This window comes from Sander vitreus, chromosome 5 (genome assembly GCF_031162955.1).
Source record: "Sander vitreus isolate 19-12246 chromosome 5, sanVit1, whole genome shotgun sequence".
In the NCBI taxonomy this organism is placed as follows: Eukaryota; Metazoa; Chordata; class Actinopteri; order Perciformes; family Percidae; genus Sander; species Sander vitreus.
The window spans coordinates 33,649,661-33,669,115 of NC_135859.1; the positions used below are offsets into that span (position 1 = coordinate 33,649,661).

At 40.0% G+C, this 19,455-nt stretch overlaps 1 protein-coding gene across 2 annotated transcripts in view; it reads left to right on the forward strand.

The window, feature by feature from the left end:
- adgra2 (adhesion G protein-coupled receptor A2) overlaps positions 1-19,455 on the forward strand; it is a 63,639-nt gene that overhangs the window by 42,055 nt on the left and 2,129 nt on the right. For both annotated transcript variants that reach the window (XM_078251566.1, XM_078251567.1), the window contains 15 exons: positions 3,168-3,239; positions 3,338-3,409; positions 4,902-5,065; positions 5,459-5,672; positions 7,310-7,474; positions 7,557-7,755; positions 9,599-9,748; positions 10,407-10,568; positions 11,647-11,847; positions 13,044-13,233; positions 15,304-15,512; positions 17,224-17,351; positions 17,454-17,577; positions 18,174-18,322; positions 19,268-19,357. In XM_078251566.1, coding sequence (XP_078107692.1) covers positions 3,168-3,239; positions 3,338-3,409; positions 4,902-5,065; positions 5,459-5,672; positions 7,310-7,474; positions 7,557-7,755; positions 9,599-9,748; positions 10,407-10,568; positions 11,647-11,847; positions 13,044-13,233; positions 15,304-15,512; positions 17,224-17,351; positions 17,454-17,577; positions 18,174-18,322; positions 19,268-19,357 — 2,289 coding nt within the window. The remainder of the gene's footprint in view (positions 1-3,167; positions 3,240-3,337; positions 3,410-4,901; positions 5,066-5,458; positions 5,673-7,309; positions 7,475-7,556; positions 7,756-9,598; positions 9,749-10,406; positions 10,569-11,646; positions 11,848-13,043; positions 13,234-15,303; positions 15,513-17,223; positions 17,352-17,453; positions 17,578-18,173; positions 18,323-19,267; positions 19,358-19,455) is intronic.

Here is a 19,455-nt window from a genome sequence, read left to right on the forward strand (position 1 = left end):
CAGGTTATCTAACCTTATTCAGAGTTAGATAAGTCCATACATACCCTTCTCATCTCCGTGCGTGATTTGCTTGAAGCACCCGAGAAGCCCAGCAAATCACTCCGCCCAAGTAGCAGAAGTAGCAGTGCTTCATCTTTCTGAGAATATAGTTCCCAGTATGTATACGGTTTGAAGATGGCTGTGTCTCATGTGACGTTGTTATTTGTACGCGCTGTGAATATACAAATCACAACATGTAAATAGGAAAATGTTGGCGTTATTTTGTCACTTATTGGGAGCAGTAGGCTAGTTGGAGCCGGTTACCTCCAGGGTCTGGGCTAACCAGGCTAGCGGTGGGGGCGTCAGACAGAGTTACAACACACACGGAGATGAGAAGGGTATGTATGGACTTATCTAACTCTGGGGGGGCTACGGTGAATAAGCTAAAGTCCCAATAAGTCAGCGTGTTCCTTTAACAGCTGTACACTACTATCCCTATATGGATGTTATATGATTTCTATCTTTCTTGTTTGCCCAGGTCAGGTTAAACTTTTTGTGAAACATGAACAAACACAAACAATGAATGCCATAGAACTCTCTTTGCTAACACTTTACTTGAAGGAATCTACATAAGAGTGATATGACACTGTCATGAACACATGACTCCTAACCCTAACTCTAACCCTAACCATAACTTGTCATGACAAAAACCGAATGACACTTACTAAAAGAAGCGTTATGTCATAAACGTTTATGACTTGTTTATAATGTTAATTACACGTTCATGACAGTGTCATGTCACTCTTATGTAGATACCTTCAAGTAAAGTATAACCCTCTCTTTTATTATCTAGTTTGACAGTCAGTCACAACAGAAAAAGAACATAAATTACGTTACAATTGGGCTAAATTATGTGGTATTGGATCTATGCATAAACTCCAGTACTTGCTGATACTTATACCAGCATTATAGGCAGTATCAGAGTCTTCTCCGATACTGGTATCGGAACATCTCTATCACAAAGAGTAAATCTTTTAAAGATAAGACCCAAAACCTGTCAAAAGAACAAGCAATAAAAAAAAAAAAAAACTAGAAATAAAAACACAATAAAGGCCTGTTTCACTGAGTGTTTCTGCCGATCTTGGCGGTGTCCCTGCAATCTCATTTCTGGCGTCCCGCTTCCACCCCCGTGGAAACCTCAGGACCACGCAGAGGCTCCTCACACGTCATTGGATGTGACAGGGCGGCTGCAGCCACTCACTGCTCACTCACTGTGTCTTTGGACACCGAGGTTTTGGTTGCGGCGTGGGTCGGCGGAGCCAGCCGTCTGTGCTGCGCCGCGTGACTCCCACTCCCTCCTCCCCCTACTTGTGTTTTCCCTGCGAGGACTGGGGCTTCTCAAAACAAACAGGGGGAGATAAACATATGCTCTGGACAGCTCTCGGCTGGGTAGTGTCAGAGGTGCAACAGAGCAGATCCCTCTCTGGCGGTGGCTATACATCACACTCAGAACAGGGGCCCTGCTTTTACCCCATTAGTGATTAAACCTTTACAGGGGTCCCATGGAACAGAGATAAGGGAAAGTGGCTGGGACTGCGGGCGTGCTTATTTCAACGTTTAACTTAGAGCTTTGGGTTCTGTATCGCTTGGAGCATCCAACGGGAATTTGTAAGATGCCCTTTCGTAAATCCTCATTAGGACGAACAGCCTTTTCTGTACGGGAGATCAATATGTGGAAATCGTTACCTACTGAACTTAAAAATGATCATGACTGGCATCAGTCGTGTATTCATGAATCATCTGGTGCTCCTGTTTCATAGTGATTTATTGTATTAGTCTGTGTTTTGTTATGTATTGTTTTGTCTGTATGTTCTTGTGAGTTTTACATTTTAAGATTTTTTGTATCTATTGATGAGTTTGTGTTCTCTACTGTCTTTTATGTATTGTTGAGTTATTGTATTTAAAAAAGGGTCTATCTAGGGACGTGCATTGCAAATTAGTTTAGGTTATACATGCTGTGGTGTGGGGTATAGGTCTATGCTACATACTTGTCCCTATACAAATAAACATTTAAAAAAAACTTGCAAAGCTTTCTAGTAGTGGAAAATCACTATTTACTTATGAACAATACCAGGAAAAAAAGTCCTGTAAAGTTTTAGCTGTATGTCGGATAATTATTAACGATTATTTCCATTGTTGATTAATCTGTGGATTATTTTCTTGATTAATCGATTAGTTGTTTGGTCTAACAAAATGTCAGAAAATGGTGAAAAATGTGGATCAGTGTCTCCCAAAGCACAAGATGATGTCCTCAAATGTCTAGTTTTGTCCATAACTCAAATACAGTATATTCAGATTAAAAATAGTAGGGATAAACCGATTATCGTCCCTGGCTGACTATCGTTTTTTTTTTTGGCAGTTTGCAGATTATCTGTATCAACGTTTTATTTGCCTGATAACCGATAAAGTTAATGAATTAAAAAGTGTTCTACTTTGGCTCGGCTACAGCGCTGTGTCTGTCCCTCTGCTTCAGTTTCACTCACCACTGAGTCTGACTTAATGTCCCGCACACAACACAATCTGACTCTCTTTTACTGGGTATTATGTTGAAAGTGTGTAGTTTATTAAAGCTATAGTGCGTAGTTTCTGTCGCCCCCATGAGGAATTCTAAGTAATAACAACAAAACGGCGCGTCCACATGATACAAGCCTTCCATGACCGCGCAGTTGCTAGTAGCCAAGGAGGACACGGAAGGTTAAAAAATACATGATGGACTCTTCAGAAAAGGTCATTCTCTTCACTGGAGTTTCTGCGCGCTTAAAGTCCCCGGACTCCACAATCTTCTGAACATAGTCATACTGAGAAATCCAGAGAGAGTTGTGTGGAGCTGATAGTCTTAATTAGCTTTGTAGCAACTCATTTGGCAATGGCTTGAATGTAACGGACGTTCATTAATATCAAAAAGTTACGCACTAAAGCTTTAAGTAATTGCTTAAAGCATTTAAATAAAGTTTTGTGTTGGAGTTTGTAACATTCCAAAAAATATTTGCAGCTCTACAGAAAGTAGTGTTTGATTTGATATCACAAAAACAACATGGGCATTGAAAGAGTCAAGATATCACAGTCTGTGACGAGTCCCCCTAATTCAAAAATAACCCATACATTCCTTTGTCTTTTTACACTTTTAGCGACCTTTCCAACAACCGCATTGGCTGCCTGACTGCAGACATGTTCCAGGGTTTGAGCAATCTCACTAAACTGTAAGCGAAAGATAAACTGATCCTATACAAAATATTGTTCTTTCTGCATTGCGGACATTGCGGGGGTTTAACTTCATATCTATCTTGTGTATTGCTAGGAACCTCTCTGGCAACATCATATCGACCATGGATCCTGGAGTGTTTCAGGAGCTGCCGTCCCTCAAGCTAGTGTGAGTATTAAACACTGCCGGCACTCTCCCAGCATACCATTCCATATATGAATAAAACAATTAATATTGTAGACAAAAATAAAGTTTATTTTTAGCTCATATTTATTTGGCTAGGGTTTGCTTTTACAACGACTTCAAGCCTGTAGAACAACTCAAATAAACAATGAGGATTTATTTCACATGTATTTATTTCAATTTGGATATTTTCATTTGAACAACATGACTCAGAAGATAAGTCTGTCTGCAAACATTTCAGATCTGACCTCTGCTTGATTGCTGTGCTGCCAGTTCGTGCATAAAACAGTCAATTGATTTCAGAGTGAAAACAATAAATCTGTAGTATTTATATCGGGTTGGGGTGGGTGTCACGTAACAAATATGCATCAAGCCTGGAATAGTCTCGCATTGCCAGACCTTACTTACACAGCGCTGTGGAGTAAGGTCGTTGGGATTGAGGCCGCTCCTCAACCACAAGATTGGTGGTTTGATCCCAGGATCCACTTGCCGCATGTCAAAGTGTCCCTGAGCAAGACACTGAACCCCAAGTTGCTCCCCGCATGCTGTATCTATAGTTGTCCACTGCAGGGACGTGCACAGACATTTTGAGGGGCAGGGGCTGAAGTGAAAAAAAGGATTCTTTTTTAAACAAAACATTAAATATGTTAACACAACTCTGACTTCCTTACCAATTTATTTTAATCAGAACTCAACAAAGTCTAATCTCCTGACCGGATATGTTTTTATTCAATAAATAAATTAGTTTGACAGGAAAGCTGTGCGCAAACGGGAATATATTCATTTATTAAAAAAAAAAAAGAACAAAAAGAAGTTCCCCAGAAAAAGGGCACTTTCTCTCGAGGAAGAAAAGGATGGGATGGGTCAAATGCAGTAATTGAATTTCACTACATTGTATGTGACGAATAAAAACAAAGTTGTGTGTTGTTTCGTTTTTTTGAAAAACGCCACATACAATATTAACTGAAGTTAACCTTTGACACAACACAGTAACGAGAGCTATTTAAATTAGCTGATACATGGTTAAACAGCATTTGCTCTTACCAGTGTATTGCTGAGTGTACTTCGTCCACAGCAATCCCACCAATCGGTCCCAAAACGTCCCAGTTAGAGACGAAATTGTGTAAACATATTTCTTGTAAATCTTTACAATCATTCCCCGAAAGAAGCAAGCAGGTCCGCCTTGTTGCACGATCCAAGTTTTCTTCAAAACTTTCCATTTTCAAACTTGAAGGTTGTTATTTCCTGTAGCAAAAGGATTTTAAGAACGCCGACACACAAGAGAGCAGAAGTTAAGGGACAAAGCCTGACAGCGCCGGATGTCAGACTTTACCCCCTGAAATGTACTTCTGTTGATCCAGAATAAGTCTGGTATATGTCGATCCTATAATGAGCAACTAGAGATAACATGATGAACACAGTGTCTGAGCCAGCTAGAGTGAAAAGTAAGATAAATGACCATCACTTCTCTCTCCAGGAACTTCAACTCAGACTACCTGTCGTGTGACTGCGGGTTACGTTGGGTCCCGGGATTCTTTCGCAGCAGTTCAGCCCGATTGGGGGACGAAACCCTGTGTGCCTACCCGAGGAGCCTGAAGGGAAAGCCCCTGCGTGGACTAAGGGAAAGCCAGCTGAGCTGTGGTGAGAGCCTGGCTAGAATGAGGCATATAAATGAGGCGGTTTACCGCTTTGTTTCAGAGATCATTGGCTTGTGAATGACAATGACAGTGCATTCATGAGATCGTTGCAGTATTTTTTAAGAATTACTCCACCAAAGAGTGAAAGAGATCAATCCCAGCACCTCAGCAGGGACATATTTCTAAAAGCATCAGTTAGCCGACTTGACAACTAATCCTGTGGGTTGCATTTACGAATTGCTGCTGTCTGCATCCAATCTTCTCTAGAACAGCACACTCATAATGGCTTCTGTGGAAACATTTAGCTGAGGTTGAGTAATGAGAGAGGAGCAGAAATAATTCAGAGTGATGTGTAACGGTCGCGTCTGCATCTTTTCCCCCCCACCATGTTGTTTAGACGGTCCTCTAGAGCTGCACACCCTGTCGCTGCTGCCGTCCCAGCGTCAGGTGGTTTTCAAAGGCGATCGGCTGCCTTTCCATTGCACCGCCGCCTTGGTGGACAAGATCACCACCTTACACTGGCGTCACAATGGTCAGCTGGTGACCTCTGACCCAGAGATGGGTGTCCAGCTGGAGAACAGCGTGCTGCACGACTGCACCTTCATCACCAGGTACACAAACTGTCTGACTGCTCTCTTTTGTCCTCTAAAGAGGCTGTCTATAGTCAAATGTTTTTTTGTTATTCTTGTGCAAAGAACATTTTGAGTGATCTGATGAACTTAATGTTCAAGACATATGTTGGAACAAAATGGCTATAATGTGTTGTAATGAGCTGTCTGTATCCTCTTTATCAAGTGAGGTTATTCTATTCTATATCATACGGAAGAGGATTAGGGCCACATTTATTTAAGAAAAATGTATTTGAGTTCTCAGTTTAAAGTCAGAATTGTGAGATAACAGTCAGAACAAATAAAGTGAGTGAGAGTTCTGGTGGCCCTAATACTCTTCCGTAATATTCAAATGTTTATAACCTTTATTCTTGTGCAAAGAACATTTTGAGTGATCTGATGAACTTAATGTTTAAAACACATGTTGGAACATAATAGCTATAATGTGTTATAATGAGCTGTGTCCATCCTCTTTATCCAGTGAGCTATATCTATTATAGATCCTACGGAAGAGGATTAGGGCCTCATGTGAAAAACGTATTTAAGTTCTGAGTTTGAAGTCAGAATTCTGAGAAAAAAGTGAGAGTTCTGACTTTATTCTAACATATCTAAACTTAAATACATTTTTCAGATTGGCTCTAATCCATTTCTGTAATATTCGAATGTTTATAACCTTTTTTATTCTTGTGCAAAGAACATTTTGAGTGATCTGATGAACTTAATGTTTAAGACACATGTTGGAACATGGGGCAATAATGTATTATAATGAGCTGTGTATGGACACCTCTTTATCCAGTGAGCTTTTCTATTCTATATTCTACGGAAGAGGATTAGGGCCACAAGTAAAAAATGTATTTAATTTCTGAGATTAAAGTAAGAGTTCTGACTTTATTCTTAGATATCTGAGTTTAAAGTCTGACTTTAACCTCATAAGTCAAATACATTTTTCACATTGGCCCTAATCGTCTTCCGTAATATTCAAATATGTATAACCTACAGTAAGCAAAGAACATTTTGAGACACTCTTCGGAGCATGTGGCAATAATGTATTATAATGAACTGTCTCTATCCTCTTTATCCAGTGAGCCCATTCTATTTTATATATTCTATGGAAGAGGGTGTAAAAAAAACTGACTAACTTTAAACGTATATGTCAAATACATTTTTCACATTGGCCCTCATTTTCTTCCATAAGGTTCAAATGTTTATAACCTTTCTATTCTTCTGCAAAGAACATTTTGAGTGATCTGATTTACTTATTGTTTAAGACACACATTGGAGCATGTGGCAATAATGTGTTTTAATGAGCTGCTAATCTCCTCTTTATCCAATGAGCTTATTACATTTTCTATGAAAGAGGATGTGAAAAAAAGTTTTGAGTTCTGAGTTTAAAGTCAGAATTGTAAGATTAAAGTGAAAGTTCTGACTTTATTTTCAGATATCTGACTTTAAACTCATAAGTCAAATGCATTTTTCACATTGGCCCTAATCCTCTTCCGTAATATTCAAATGTTTATAACCCTTTTTATTCTTGTGCAAAGAACATTTTGAGTGATCTGATGTGCTTATTGTTTAAGACACACGTCAGAGCATGTGGCGATAATGTGTTATAATGAGCCGTCTCTATCCCTCTTATCCAGTGAGCTTATTCTATTCAACGTACATGTGGAGGCCAGGGGAGAGTGGGAGTGTGTGGTTTCCACTGGGCGGGGCAATACATCTCGCAGTGTTGAAATAGTGGTGCTGGAGAACAGCGCCTCCTTCTGTCCAGAGGATAAAGTTGTCAACAACCGTGGGGAGTTCAGGTCAGTTACAGTTAAAGGGATGACTATTATTTCATATGGAAAGAGTCAGCCGTCTCACTCTTCTCTGGTTTTTAATCCCCAGGTGGCCCAGAACTCTGGCAGGCATCACCTCACATCAGTACTGCCTGCAGTTGCGTTACCCCTCCCTCTCTGTGGAGGGAGGTATTGAGCAGAAAAAAGCCTCTCGATACTGTGACCGTTCTGGAAGCTGGCAGGAGGGGGACTATACAGACTGTCACTACACTAATGGCATCACCCGTGTCCTGCATACCTTCATACTGGTCAGTAGTTCTTGGGTTTACTACAGTACATGGCTCCTGTTCAGTAAACACTAAAAATAATAATAATAATAATAATAATAATAATAATAATAATAATAATAATAATAATAATAAGTTTAAGTCACCAAGTGCTTCACATGATAAAAATGGTTCAAATACAGTAAGACCCAAACAGTAAATGTGCAAGCAAAAAAGAAATAAAATACCAATGGAAATAAATGATTAAAAAACTTAAATTACACTTTTAGTCCATGGGCCAAGACCCAAAATTTGACATATCTGTACAATTTGGGTGGGCAGATTCTAGTTGGGATTTTTTAATTGCTATTCATCCCTAGATTATATTTTGATATGATAGACCTTGCTGGTTTATTAGTGGTTATTACCTCTTAAAGTAATGGACTGCTGTGGTTCACAAACTGGGAAAATGCCTTCTCTGGGAATCATCTGTCTCTCAATATATCCTCTCTATTGGGTTTCTTTGGACTACTGACCAAACATACTGTAGAGAAAATGCATTTCCTGCAGAACATGCGTGTGAATGCTGAATAGCTAAATTGCTAAAGCTAAACTGGATTAACAGCTTAAATGGGTAAGAAGAAGGTGAAGTAGTGAGGATAGTTGGAAAAGTATGAGTGGTTTTAATAAACATGAATTTCTTTAAAAAGTTGAATAACAACACTAATGTATAAAAGATGTGGAATATAAGTTTTTTTGAAAAGCTGATGCTAAACTGAATTGTTGGCTTTAAAAGTTCAACAATGCCAAATGATGTAGAACATTGTGAGGTCTGAATTTATTTTCTCCGTGAAATTATGACGTATGGAAGACTTACAAAGGCTGTAAGAAACATTAATGAAAATGCAGAAATATGAAACAAATTGTTTGAAAAATCTCAAATGCATTGCACTGCACTGCTGAAAAACTTGGAAGCTGAAATGAAAAATTGTCAGCTGGAAGCTGAACTGCATTACCTTAATAAGCTAAGAGCTGAAATACATTGCTAGAAAAGCTGAAAGCTAAACTGTAATACTGTCAAAAGTAGAAGTTCAAATAAATTGACTAAAAAGGCTGAAAGTATAAATACTTTGTATTATTATCAGACATATCCATTGCATAGAACAAACAAGCATGACCCTAAAGAGCTGAGAGGTGAATATATTGCCTGGAAAGAAGGGGGCTATATGTATGGATGAAATCACAAATGACACAATGTGTGTGTGTGTGTGTGTGTGTGTGTGTGTGTGTGTGTGTGTGTGTGTGTGTGTGTGTGTGTGTGTGTGAATTCTTGTTTAACTATATTCGTGGGGTCCAAAAACAGGAATACAGTATACTTCGTCCGGCTTTGTGGGGCCAAAATGCTGGACCCCACAACTTCAAAGGGCTGTTTGAGGGTTAAGACTTGGTTTTAGGATTAGGGTTAGAATGAGGTTCTGGTTAGGGTGAGGGTAAGGGTTAAGGTTAGGCATTTAGTTGTGATGGTTAAGGTTAGGGTAAGGGGCTAGGGAATGCATTATGTCAATGACGGGTCCCCACAAAGATGTGTGTGTGTGTGTGTGTGTGTGTGTGTGTGTGTGTGTGTGTGTGTGTGTGTGTGTGTGTGTGTGCACTTTTGATAAGAGGACACATTTGTTGTAAGGGATCTTTATACAGTCATTTGTCTGCAGCTCATTCTATTAAAGAAAATCATCAGAAAATCGTATCATGAACTTAAAATCTTGATTTGAATCGTGCGTTGAGTGTATCATTACATCCCCAGAAACAAAGGGAGCATTTCCTCTACAATGCCTGGCTCCGCCCCTGGTTTCATGACATCACACCTTGTCCTATTTGTGCTTCACAGAGGCCCATCAATGCATCCAATGCTGTCACTGTGGCACATCAGGTGCGCACATACACCCTGGAGGCTGCAGGCTTCACCGACTCAGTGGATGTGCTGTATGTGGCACAAATGATGGAGAAGTTTATGGATTATGTCAGACAGCTGCGAGAGGTGAGAAAGATTTAATTACCTACTAAAATGTATGCTATGAGGGTGCCTGGATGGCTCACCTGGTAGAGCGTGCGTCCCATGTGCAAAGGCTCAGTCCTTTTCCCATTCCCCCTTTTCTCTCCCCCTTCACATCTTCAGCTGTCCTTCATAATAAAGGCCTAAAATGCACAAAAAAGTATCTTTCAAAAAAAAGCATGCTATGTATCGTACAGGTATAAGAGCTGGGTTAAAATAATCGATTCTCCAATTAAAATTGATCTTTGTTTGAGTGATTTGATATCGATTAATAAAATTCTCCAAAGTGATCTTTTAATATATGCCTTTTCAATGACTGTCCTGTTAGTCCTGTTAAGTAAAATGTACTTAAACAAACTTTTGGGGTCAGATCTTAAGGTAAACATTAACCTGATGAATTATACAAAATATTTGAGGGTTGTTTCTTGCTTGTACAATTTACAGCAGAAGTTTTCATAGAATCTTTTTTATATCCAAGCAAAGTTGGTATTGCAACTGAAAATTCCCCTAACCTAATTGACGTGGAATCGAATTCGGAAAATGTAATCAAATCGGAACATTGTAAATCGGAATCAATATCGATTTGGGAAACCACTGGAAATCACAGACGTTATTGTCCTTTTCCTGTGTGTGTTTGTTCAAGCTGTCGGAGGTGTTGGTCGAGATGGGCAGTAACCTGATGCAGGTGGACCACCAGATCCTCGCTCTGGCCCAGAGAGAGAAGAGAGCCTGCAGCTCCATAGTCTACTCTCTGGAGACATTGGCCTGGCCTCAGCTGCACGGCCATGCTCAGGACTTCTCCATGGTACGGACTATCAACCTAAGCTGGGCCACGTTCAGCCCCAACTAGTCTCACTTTGCCGGACCATCCACACGCTGCAGAGCGGAGGAGGGTCTGGCTAGTCCACACAGCATTCTGGGATGGGAGAAAAACGTGCTCTGGTGTAGAAAAAGTGTTGGCAGAGGCTTAGAAATATAGAAAATATTGGATAAGATAGAACAACAAAATGTAATTTTGCTAAAGAAAACACATCACATTCATTATTAATATCACTTATTTTTATTTTCAACAAATTTTGTATCCAAATACAATACACAAAAAAAGGGCTGGGAAGATTTTTTTTTTTACAGAAGCGTATAAAAAGTGTATAAAAATAAAGTACAATAAACTTGCCTCAAACTTTAACAAAGAAAACCTTGCTGTACACAGTTTTTCATAATAGGAAACAGAACAGAAATAAAGTGCAATACACAATTGATTTATTACAGCAACAAGTGCTCTACAGCGAGTTCACTCGGTTTCTACTGCTAAACTGGCCTCAAAATATCAACAAAGTACACAGTTGTCATACAATTTGTGTTTAAAGTATATCTTTATTAACAAATGGAAAGGGAGCGATTGGCAGAACAGGCAGAAAGGTGACAGTACTCTGATCCAATCATATCTTCCCTCCCTTCACTTCACTTTCTTCACTAGTCTATAAGAAGACATAGTATGGAAGCAAAATAGCACAAAATCTCAAAACTTTCATTAAAAAACACTGTTTTCTGGCCTTCTCGAGAGCTTCTGGAGTATCTCACTGAATACATTAGTACATTATAAATTTGGAGTTGTGTGTACATTTGCAAATGAGCTGTAAAGGTGCATATTTTAAGTTATATTTTCACAATGGTTTTGCCTACGTAACACAACAAAACAATGGGATGTCCAGAAAATATGAAAAGCAAAATGTAAATCCTATCAATTTCTTATAATTTCTTGTACTGTTGCACCTTATTTGGACGACCAAAGAACAAGAAAAAGAAATGACAAAACACGGACACAATCTTATAAACAAATCAATCTAAAATACCGTTTATATATTTGATTTTGATACGTGCAGGTGTCTAGGAACATTGTGATGGAGGCCCACTTCATTCGACCAGCCCACTTCACTGGATTCACGTGCACGGCGTATCAGTGGCGCGAGGTCTCGACGGGCAGCCGGGGAATGGAAACGTCAGAGTCCGCTCACGAGCAGCAGCTTCGATTTCGCTGCAGCACCGGCACCCACAACACCTCCCTCAACAATTTCCCCCTAAAGGTGAGGCGCGAGCAGCCCTTCTGGTAGCTACTGTTACTGCACACAAGTGGTGGAATGTAACGCAGTACATTTACTCAAGTACTGTACTTAAGTACAAATTTGAGGTACTTGAGTCTTTTCTTTTCATGTCACTTTCTACTTCTACTCCGCTACATTTCAGAGGAAAAATGTTGTACTTTTTACTCCACTACATTCATCTGACAGCTTTAGTTACTTTACAAATTAAGATTTGTGCACACAAAACACATATAGTTTACGAAAATATGATTTTTATTAAAAATAAAAGAAACTGTTTTGATGGTTTCTAAAATGTGAGGATTTTTCTGCAGATTTTTCTGAGTACTTTTACTTTTGAATACTTTAAGTACATTTTCCTGATGATACTTACATACTTTTACTTAAGTAACAATTTCAATGCAGGACTTTTACAGTGTGCTCTTAGTACTTTTACTTTTTAAAGTGCTCATATTATGCTCATTTTCAGATTCATAATTGTATTTAGAGGTTATATCAGAATATGGTTACATGGTTTAATTTTCAAAAACCACCATATTTTTGCACATTGCTCCTCTTTTCACCCTTTGTGTTGAGCTCTCTGTTTTAGCTACAGAGTGAGGCATCTCACTTCTGTTCCATCTTTGTTGGGAGTCACACATGCGCAGTAAGTACTGCTAGCCAGTCAGAAGCAGAGTATGAGGGCGTGCCCTGACAGTACCTAGGTAAGGACTACTAGCCAGTCAGAAGCAGAGTATGAGGGCGTGCCCTGACAGTACCTAGGTAAGGACTACTAGCCAGTCAGAAGCAGAGTATGAGGGCGTGCCACCCTAGCAGCTAGGCGAGCATTATAACGTGTGTTCCAAAGTGCCCACATTTGTCTCTGAAGTAAAGGCTGGACTACAATAGAGCTGTTTGGAGCAGTTTGTGAACAGTGTTTTCTGTTGGAGATGGTAAGTCCCTTTGGGGTGGACTTTGGACTTTTTCACTTTGTAAACCTATAACATGCACAAAAAAGATATACAACACAATAAAGGAAAGGGAAAAAGCCAAAAAGCATAATATGAGCACTTTAAGTAAAGGATCTGAATACTTCTTACACCACTGCTACACACTGTGCCATCAGTAACCGATTGTATCTGCATTCACAGTTATCAAGGTGTAGCTTCTGGTGGATTCATTTGTCTTTTTTCTCCCTCCAGAATTCCGTAGCCCTGGCCTCTGTGACTCTCCCAGCTTCTCTGTTTCCTCCTGATGCTCCCGCAGACTGCAAGCTGCAGTTTGTAGCCTTCAGAACCGGCAGCTTTTTCCCTCTGTCTGGGAACTCAAGCAACACAGGGGATCACTCTCGCCGACGAAGCGTCAACACGCCTGTCATCTTTGTTGGCCTAGGTGAGAAATAGGGATGTAAATCATAATCACGATACGGTATTATATTGATTCTTCGGACACCAATACGACATTTGCTGATATTTTAAAGTCTGTCAGGATACAATTTCGATTCAATTCAGGGGCCTGCGAACGATACAAGACAATATCCTAAGCCTTTTTAACAGAGTTATATTCATAGAAACTCAGAAAAAGCTACTAAAATTAGGATTTGACAATTACTTATTAACTGAGCTCTTCCAGACATTTAATTCAATCTAATTACAAACACACTATTCTTTTTGATAAAAAGGGAATAAATATAAAGTGGGAATCTAAAATAAAGAGGCATCTTACAGGTGATATGTATCAATATTTTCACTTTGCATCCATAATATTGGATCATGGTTCATTGAATCGATATCGTTACACCTCTAGTGAAGAAGCCTCTCAGCCTATTCAGTGAAACCACCTTTGTTTTCTCACATTTAAAGGAAAAGTGCACCCTAAAATACTGTTTGAAAGACACTTAGCATTGCTGGGCCTTTTTTTCAAATTATTGTTCTTGTAGATGGCTGTTTAATTTAGGACATCATGTTAAAAGAATAGCCTAAATGTTACAGTAAATGTAGCGTGATTCCTAAACAAAAGATCAGCTATCTACAACATCAACAACAAAGTGTTGGGGTTAAACTAGTCTGGCTCACCGGATATGTAATGCTGGGATAAAGTCTGGCGCTGGATGTCAGGATGTTCAGGGCGGTTGTGATTGGTTTAAATCTATACAAACAACCCAGAGCGTTCCCCTCCCCTATCCTCGAATAGATAGTGATGTAGCCAGACCACACTCCGGCACTGACACATTGACTGTAAAAAAATATTTTTTTTCCTACTATGGCCATGCCAAGACCCGACTATTGAGTATTGGCCAGGCGTCCATGCTTACGCAAGGCAACATAACCTGATTTGTACAGGTCCTATCCCCTGACCAATCGGCTATCCTAACCTTAATCACTCGAGGTGAAATGCCTAACCCCAACCAATCAGGCTGCTTCGTAGGGCGGGTCTTGGCGTGGCCGTAGTGGGATTCGTAATTTTGCGTGCCGTCGTATCAAAGTCCTGCCCATACACCCAACCGACCAATTGCGAGTCAATCACGCAATCATGACGTTTCAGCCCGTTTTCAGAGCATCAAATGCTGTAACTAATGAAAACCAAACTGATCAGATAAATGAACACATGAACAAACATCAGGGTGATCAGAACTGCCTAAAAAGACAGAAACCATCTTTGGGAAAAAATGTGTACTGTTCCATCCGCTAACATGGAGGGGGCGGGGTTTATGACCTATACTGTAGCCAGCCACCAGGGGGGGCGATCCAGATGTTTTTGCTTCACTTATACAGTCCATGCATCAACCCCAGCGCTGACACAGCGTTGTGGAGACGGGTCTTGCGATGCGAGACTAGGGTTAAAAAAAGGCAGCTCTAGTTTTGCAACTGATGGAATTTACTTTATCTGTGCTACTAGGCCTGACAAACCACAGCACTGTTCTTTGTCCGCTCACTTCTTCTTGGCCTTAACAATCTTTGCTGTAATTGTAACTCTGTATCAGCTACATATAAAAAGTAGTTAGCCCCGAGGTTGAGAGGCATTTTTAGAATTGCATCATGTTCCTCATCAAGCAATAGCCTACTGTGTTTTCCATAGGTTTGTGGAAGACTTAGGCGCACGTATTTGGCGGGGGGTTTAAGGGTCCTCCCTCAAGAAAATGTGCCGTTTTTTTATTTAAAAAAAATGCAATTTCACATCATTTTGGACCATCATTATTACCATATCTGTGTCTAAAATGTTGGAAAAGTTAGAGCACATAATAAATTAAAAACCTTTAAAAAGGTAGGGATCAACTGCATTCATTAGATCTGAAAAAAGTCATTTAATTAGTTTGATGCACACATTGATTTTACATTAATTCGGCTTAGGTGCTGCCCAAAATGTTATAAAATAAAATAAAAATGATAAAACAACACAAGACAAGCTGAAGAAACATAGAATGGGCATCACAAACTGACTCTTAATATCTTTCTGGCGCAGATGGCTGCAGCATGTGGAACCACTCGGAGCCCATCTGGGTGTCGGTGCGCCACTTGTCCCCTGGTACTGACGCCGTGGCAGCGCAGTGGAGCCTGAAGGCTCTGGAGAAACAGGGGAGCTGGAGCCAGGAGGGCTGTCAGCTGGTCCACAGTGACAGCAGAACCTCCACGATGCGCTGCTCTCTGCTTAGCAACTACGCTGTGCTGCAGGTAAGATCGCCTTGAGGATTTCATTCATCATTCATTCAGGATCAACAAGGTTGAATGACACTTTCATTTAACATGTGCATTAGTTTCTCTGTGTGAGAAAAACTGCCTAACCTTGGAAATGTTCTTTAAATGATAAAAAGCTGTTTTTGTGACGCCTTGCACATGAGCCTTAATATTCAAAAATCACTCCTATTTTTTGCTTCTTGGCTTTAGTAAACTTGATGTCTTACCTGAGACTTTTAATTTGACTTTTAGGGCTGCAACTTTTTATTGTCGATTATTTCTCGATTAGTTGTGTGATCTATAAAATGTCAGAAAATGGTTTAAAAAAAGAATGTCAATCAGTGTTTCCCAAAAAACCCAAGATGACGTCCTCAAATGTCTTGTTTTGTTCACAACTCAAAGATATTTATTTTCTGTAACAGACGAGGGAAGAAACGAAAACGTTTTTTCACATTTAAGAAGCTCAGAGAATTTATTTATTTATTTGATTAATTTGATTAATTTGATTTATTTACTCACACGGCATCATCGTACCATTTAAACACAATTTCAGAAGGTACAATGACCATATGTAGGCCATGTGAAATGGGGAACCCCAAATAAGCTACTAAAAGCTTTTCGGAGGGGGCCCGATAACAATTAACATACAACAGAGAAAATACAGACACTAAAAACTCCATTCACAATAGACACAACATTGACAAATACCATGAAATACAGACACTAAAAAAAATAAAAAAGATAAAAAACAAATCCAGTCACAATAGACTCACACAGACAAATAGCCTACCACAAAAATATAGATGATCCCACTACATTTATAACACTTAAAGAATATTCAACAATCAGATGTTTTAAGCAATTTTTCCTTCAGACTTCTCTTAAAGATAGAGACAGAATGCGACAACTAAACGTTTTCATCAAGCTCGTTCCAGGTCCCCTACAAACTACACTTACACTGTAAACCTTTGATGTACATTTACAACTAAAATCTCACAGTATGTGTGGCCAGGTTAGCTCAGTTGGTAGAGCAGGCGCACATATAGAGAGGTTTACTCCTCAACGCAGCAGCCACGAGTTTGATTCCGACCTGCAGACCTTTGCTGATTGTCATTCCCCCTTTCATGTCTTCAGCTGTCCTGTGGAATTTAAATGCCCAAAAATTAACCTTTTAAATCTCACAGTATCTTACTGTTTTATTGTTATACAGGATCATACTGCAAATGACAATGCATTCGGGGAGAAAATAATAATATTACAGCACTATCTGCGAATGTTACAGTTTACAGGTATTTACTGTTAATACCGATGCATCTTGGGAAAATAAAGGAAAATGGCGGGAATCACACTGCAGCCAGTATATTGCTGTAAATTCAAATAATACGGTAAGAAACTGTATGTCTATTTACAGGAAAATACCTTCAAATTTAAAAACAGTATGCTTACTGTAAATAAACAGTCGTTTACTGGCGAAGATACTGCCAGTATATTACTGTAAATTGACGGTGAAAAGTTGTGCAGGCTTGTTCACTTCAGCCTTGGTTTTTTGCCAGAGATTTGGTGTTTTCCCCTTGTGTCATAATTGTGCAAATCAAAACCGATTAATCAACTATCAAAATAGGTGGCGATTAGTTTAAAAGCTGACAACTAATCAATGAATCAATTAGTCTGTGCAGCTCTATTTGACCCGTGTGTGATTTCTGTCTAGGAGGTGCCTGACTTCCCCAACTCCACACCCATGTCTGTAAGGGTGCTCCACCCTGTGGTCTATGCCTGTACTGCAGCACTGCTCCTCTGCCTCTTCACCATCATCATTACACATATACTACACCACAGGTACTGCAGTGTGTGTGCGTGCAGTAACAGACTCCTCACTGATATTTGTTATTTGGCAACGTATCCTGATTTTTTAAATTTTTTTCGCCTGCGCCTCAACAGCTCTATTCACATATCGAGAAAAAGCTGGCACACGTTACTGAATACCTGCTTCCACATCGCCATGACGACAGCCATCTACGCAGGAGGCATAAGCCTGACCAGCTACCCAGTAGTTTGTCAAGCAGTAAGTAGTGAATTTACAGTCTCCTCATTTCTGATGTGGCAGTGGCATGTGTAAGATGTCTTACCTCAGAGATTCCCAACTCATTGGAAACGGAAATTATGATTTGATTAAAATGATATATCAGCTGTAACACCTGTACAGTACATATGTTGCAGTTATGTAGGAGTGCTTGAAAACTAGTTAGCAAGTGAGCGCAGAGGTTTAAAGCTGTTAAGACTATCAGCTAAAGCTGTCAGATTCATGTAGTGGAGTAAAAAGTACAATATTTCTCTCTGAAAGTAGAAAGTGGCATGAAAAGAAAAGACTCAAGTAAAGTACAAGTACCTCAACATTTGTACTTAGTTACTGTACGTTCCACCACTGCTAAAAGTAATGGATAAATGTTTGAAACATTTAGCAATCTAAATATTGACTGTTCAAGAATGATGAAAAAAACTACTGTATATCTACTTTTATATAATGAATAGTGGTATACATTTGGAACACACATTGGGAATTGATGAAGGGGTACGTGAGTTAATCTGACGGGGTGTGGGGGTACCTCGGACCGAAAAAGGTTGGGAACCAGTGTCTTACCTGACTGTAACACGTGACAGGTGGGCATCGCCCTGCACTACTCCTCGCTGTCGACCCTGCTGTGGATTGGAGTCAGCGCCAGGGTCATCTACAAAGAGTGTCTGTGGAGAATACCACGGCAGCCGGAGGGGGAGTCTCCTGCGCCACCTACTCAGCGACCTATGCTCAGGTCAGTGAGCATGCAAGAGGCATGCAACTCACCTTCACCCACTTCACACACACAGAATAATTCCACCCCACAAGTGAAAACAAGATACACCTTTAACACTAAACCAGAAGCTAAAAAACATGCTAAAACATTACAAACAGCACAGTAAATAAAAACATGTTAAGTCCTGTACAGAGGCAAGTAAAAATGTAATGGAATAAAAAAAGAAATGGTCAATCCAAGCTTATCCAGCTGTCTAACACAGATACACATAAAAGCAGCATTTAATGAATTCAAATAAATGAAATTCTTGTTCACCGTCAATACGGTTTATGTTTTAGACAGGACGCGGGAGTTCTTGTGCATGGCCACCCAAACTGTATATCAAAGTGGCTCTTTCATTGTGCCCACAACCAAAGCCTTTCTGTTTTTGAGGGAAACCTTGGCGGGACATAACAGAGTATTGCTGTAAGGCACACAAAAGCTATAAGCCTATATGAACTCAGTGGGGGGGGGGGGGGGGGAAGGAATGTATGAAACCAACATAACAGAAGCAGAGGGGTCGTCATAAATCTGAGCAGGGTGATTCAGGCGGTGCACTGTCTTTCCAAATATTCCCTTTTATTTCTCCTCCCTCTGCCCCTGTGATCCTGAAGCTGCGATCATACGCTGACCCTCGCTCTGAACCTCCCGCCACCCCTTTGTTGCCCACTCAGCCACACGGGATCAGGCTGCAATAAATCAGACTTCTGCAGTCTATACTGACCCTTGTAACACTCTGCCCACTATGAGAGTGAACGATCACATAGCTCTGTTCAGATTATAGACACCGACGTGCACACTTTAAAAACATCGTAGCAAGCCAAAGGTCACACAGCATCCTGTGGCACAAAAAAAGAACTGCTCTTTATTTCTCTAATTGCAGCTGGGAACTTGCGTTTGATATGTTTTTCTCTGTTATTCAAGGTTCTATTTGATAGCTGGCGGAGTTCCTCTTATCATTTGTGGGATCACTGCAGCTGTCAATGTCAACAACTACGGAGACAACAGCCCTTAGTAAGTGCTTCTCGTTTCATCCTCGAGCCATTTGGCCCCTTGACTTTGTGTTGTTTTTGTTTGGTGCTGAAGTGAATAATTTGGCGTGATATGTCGAA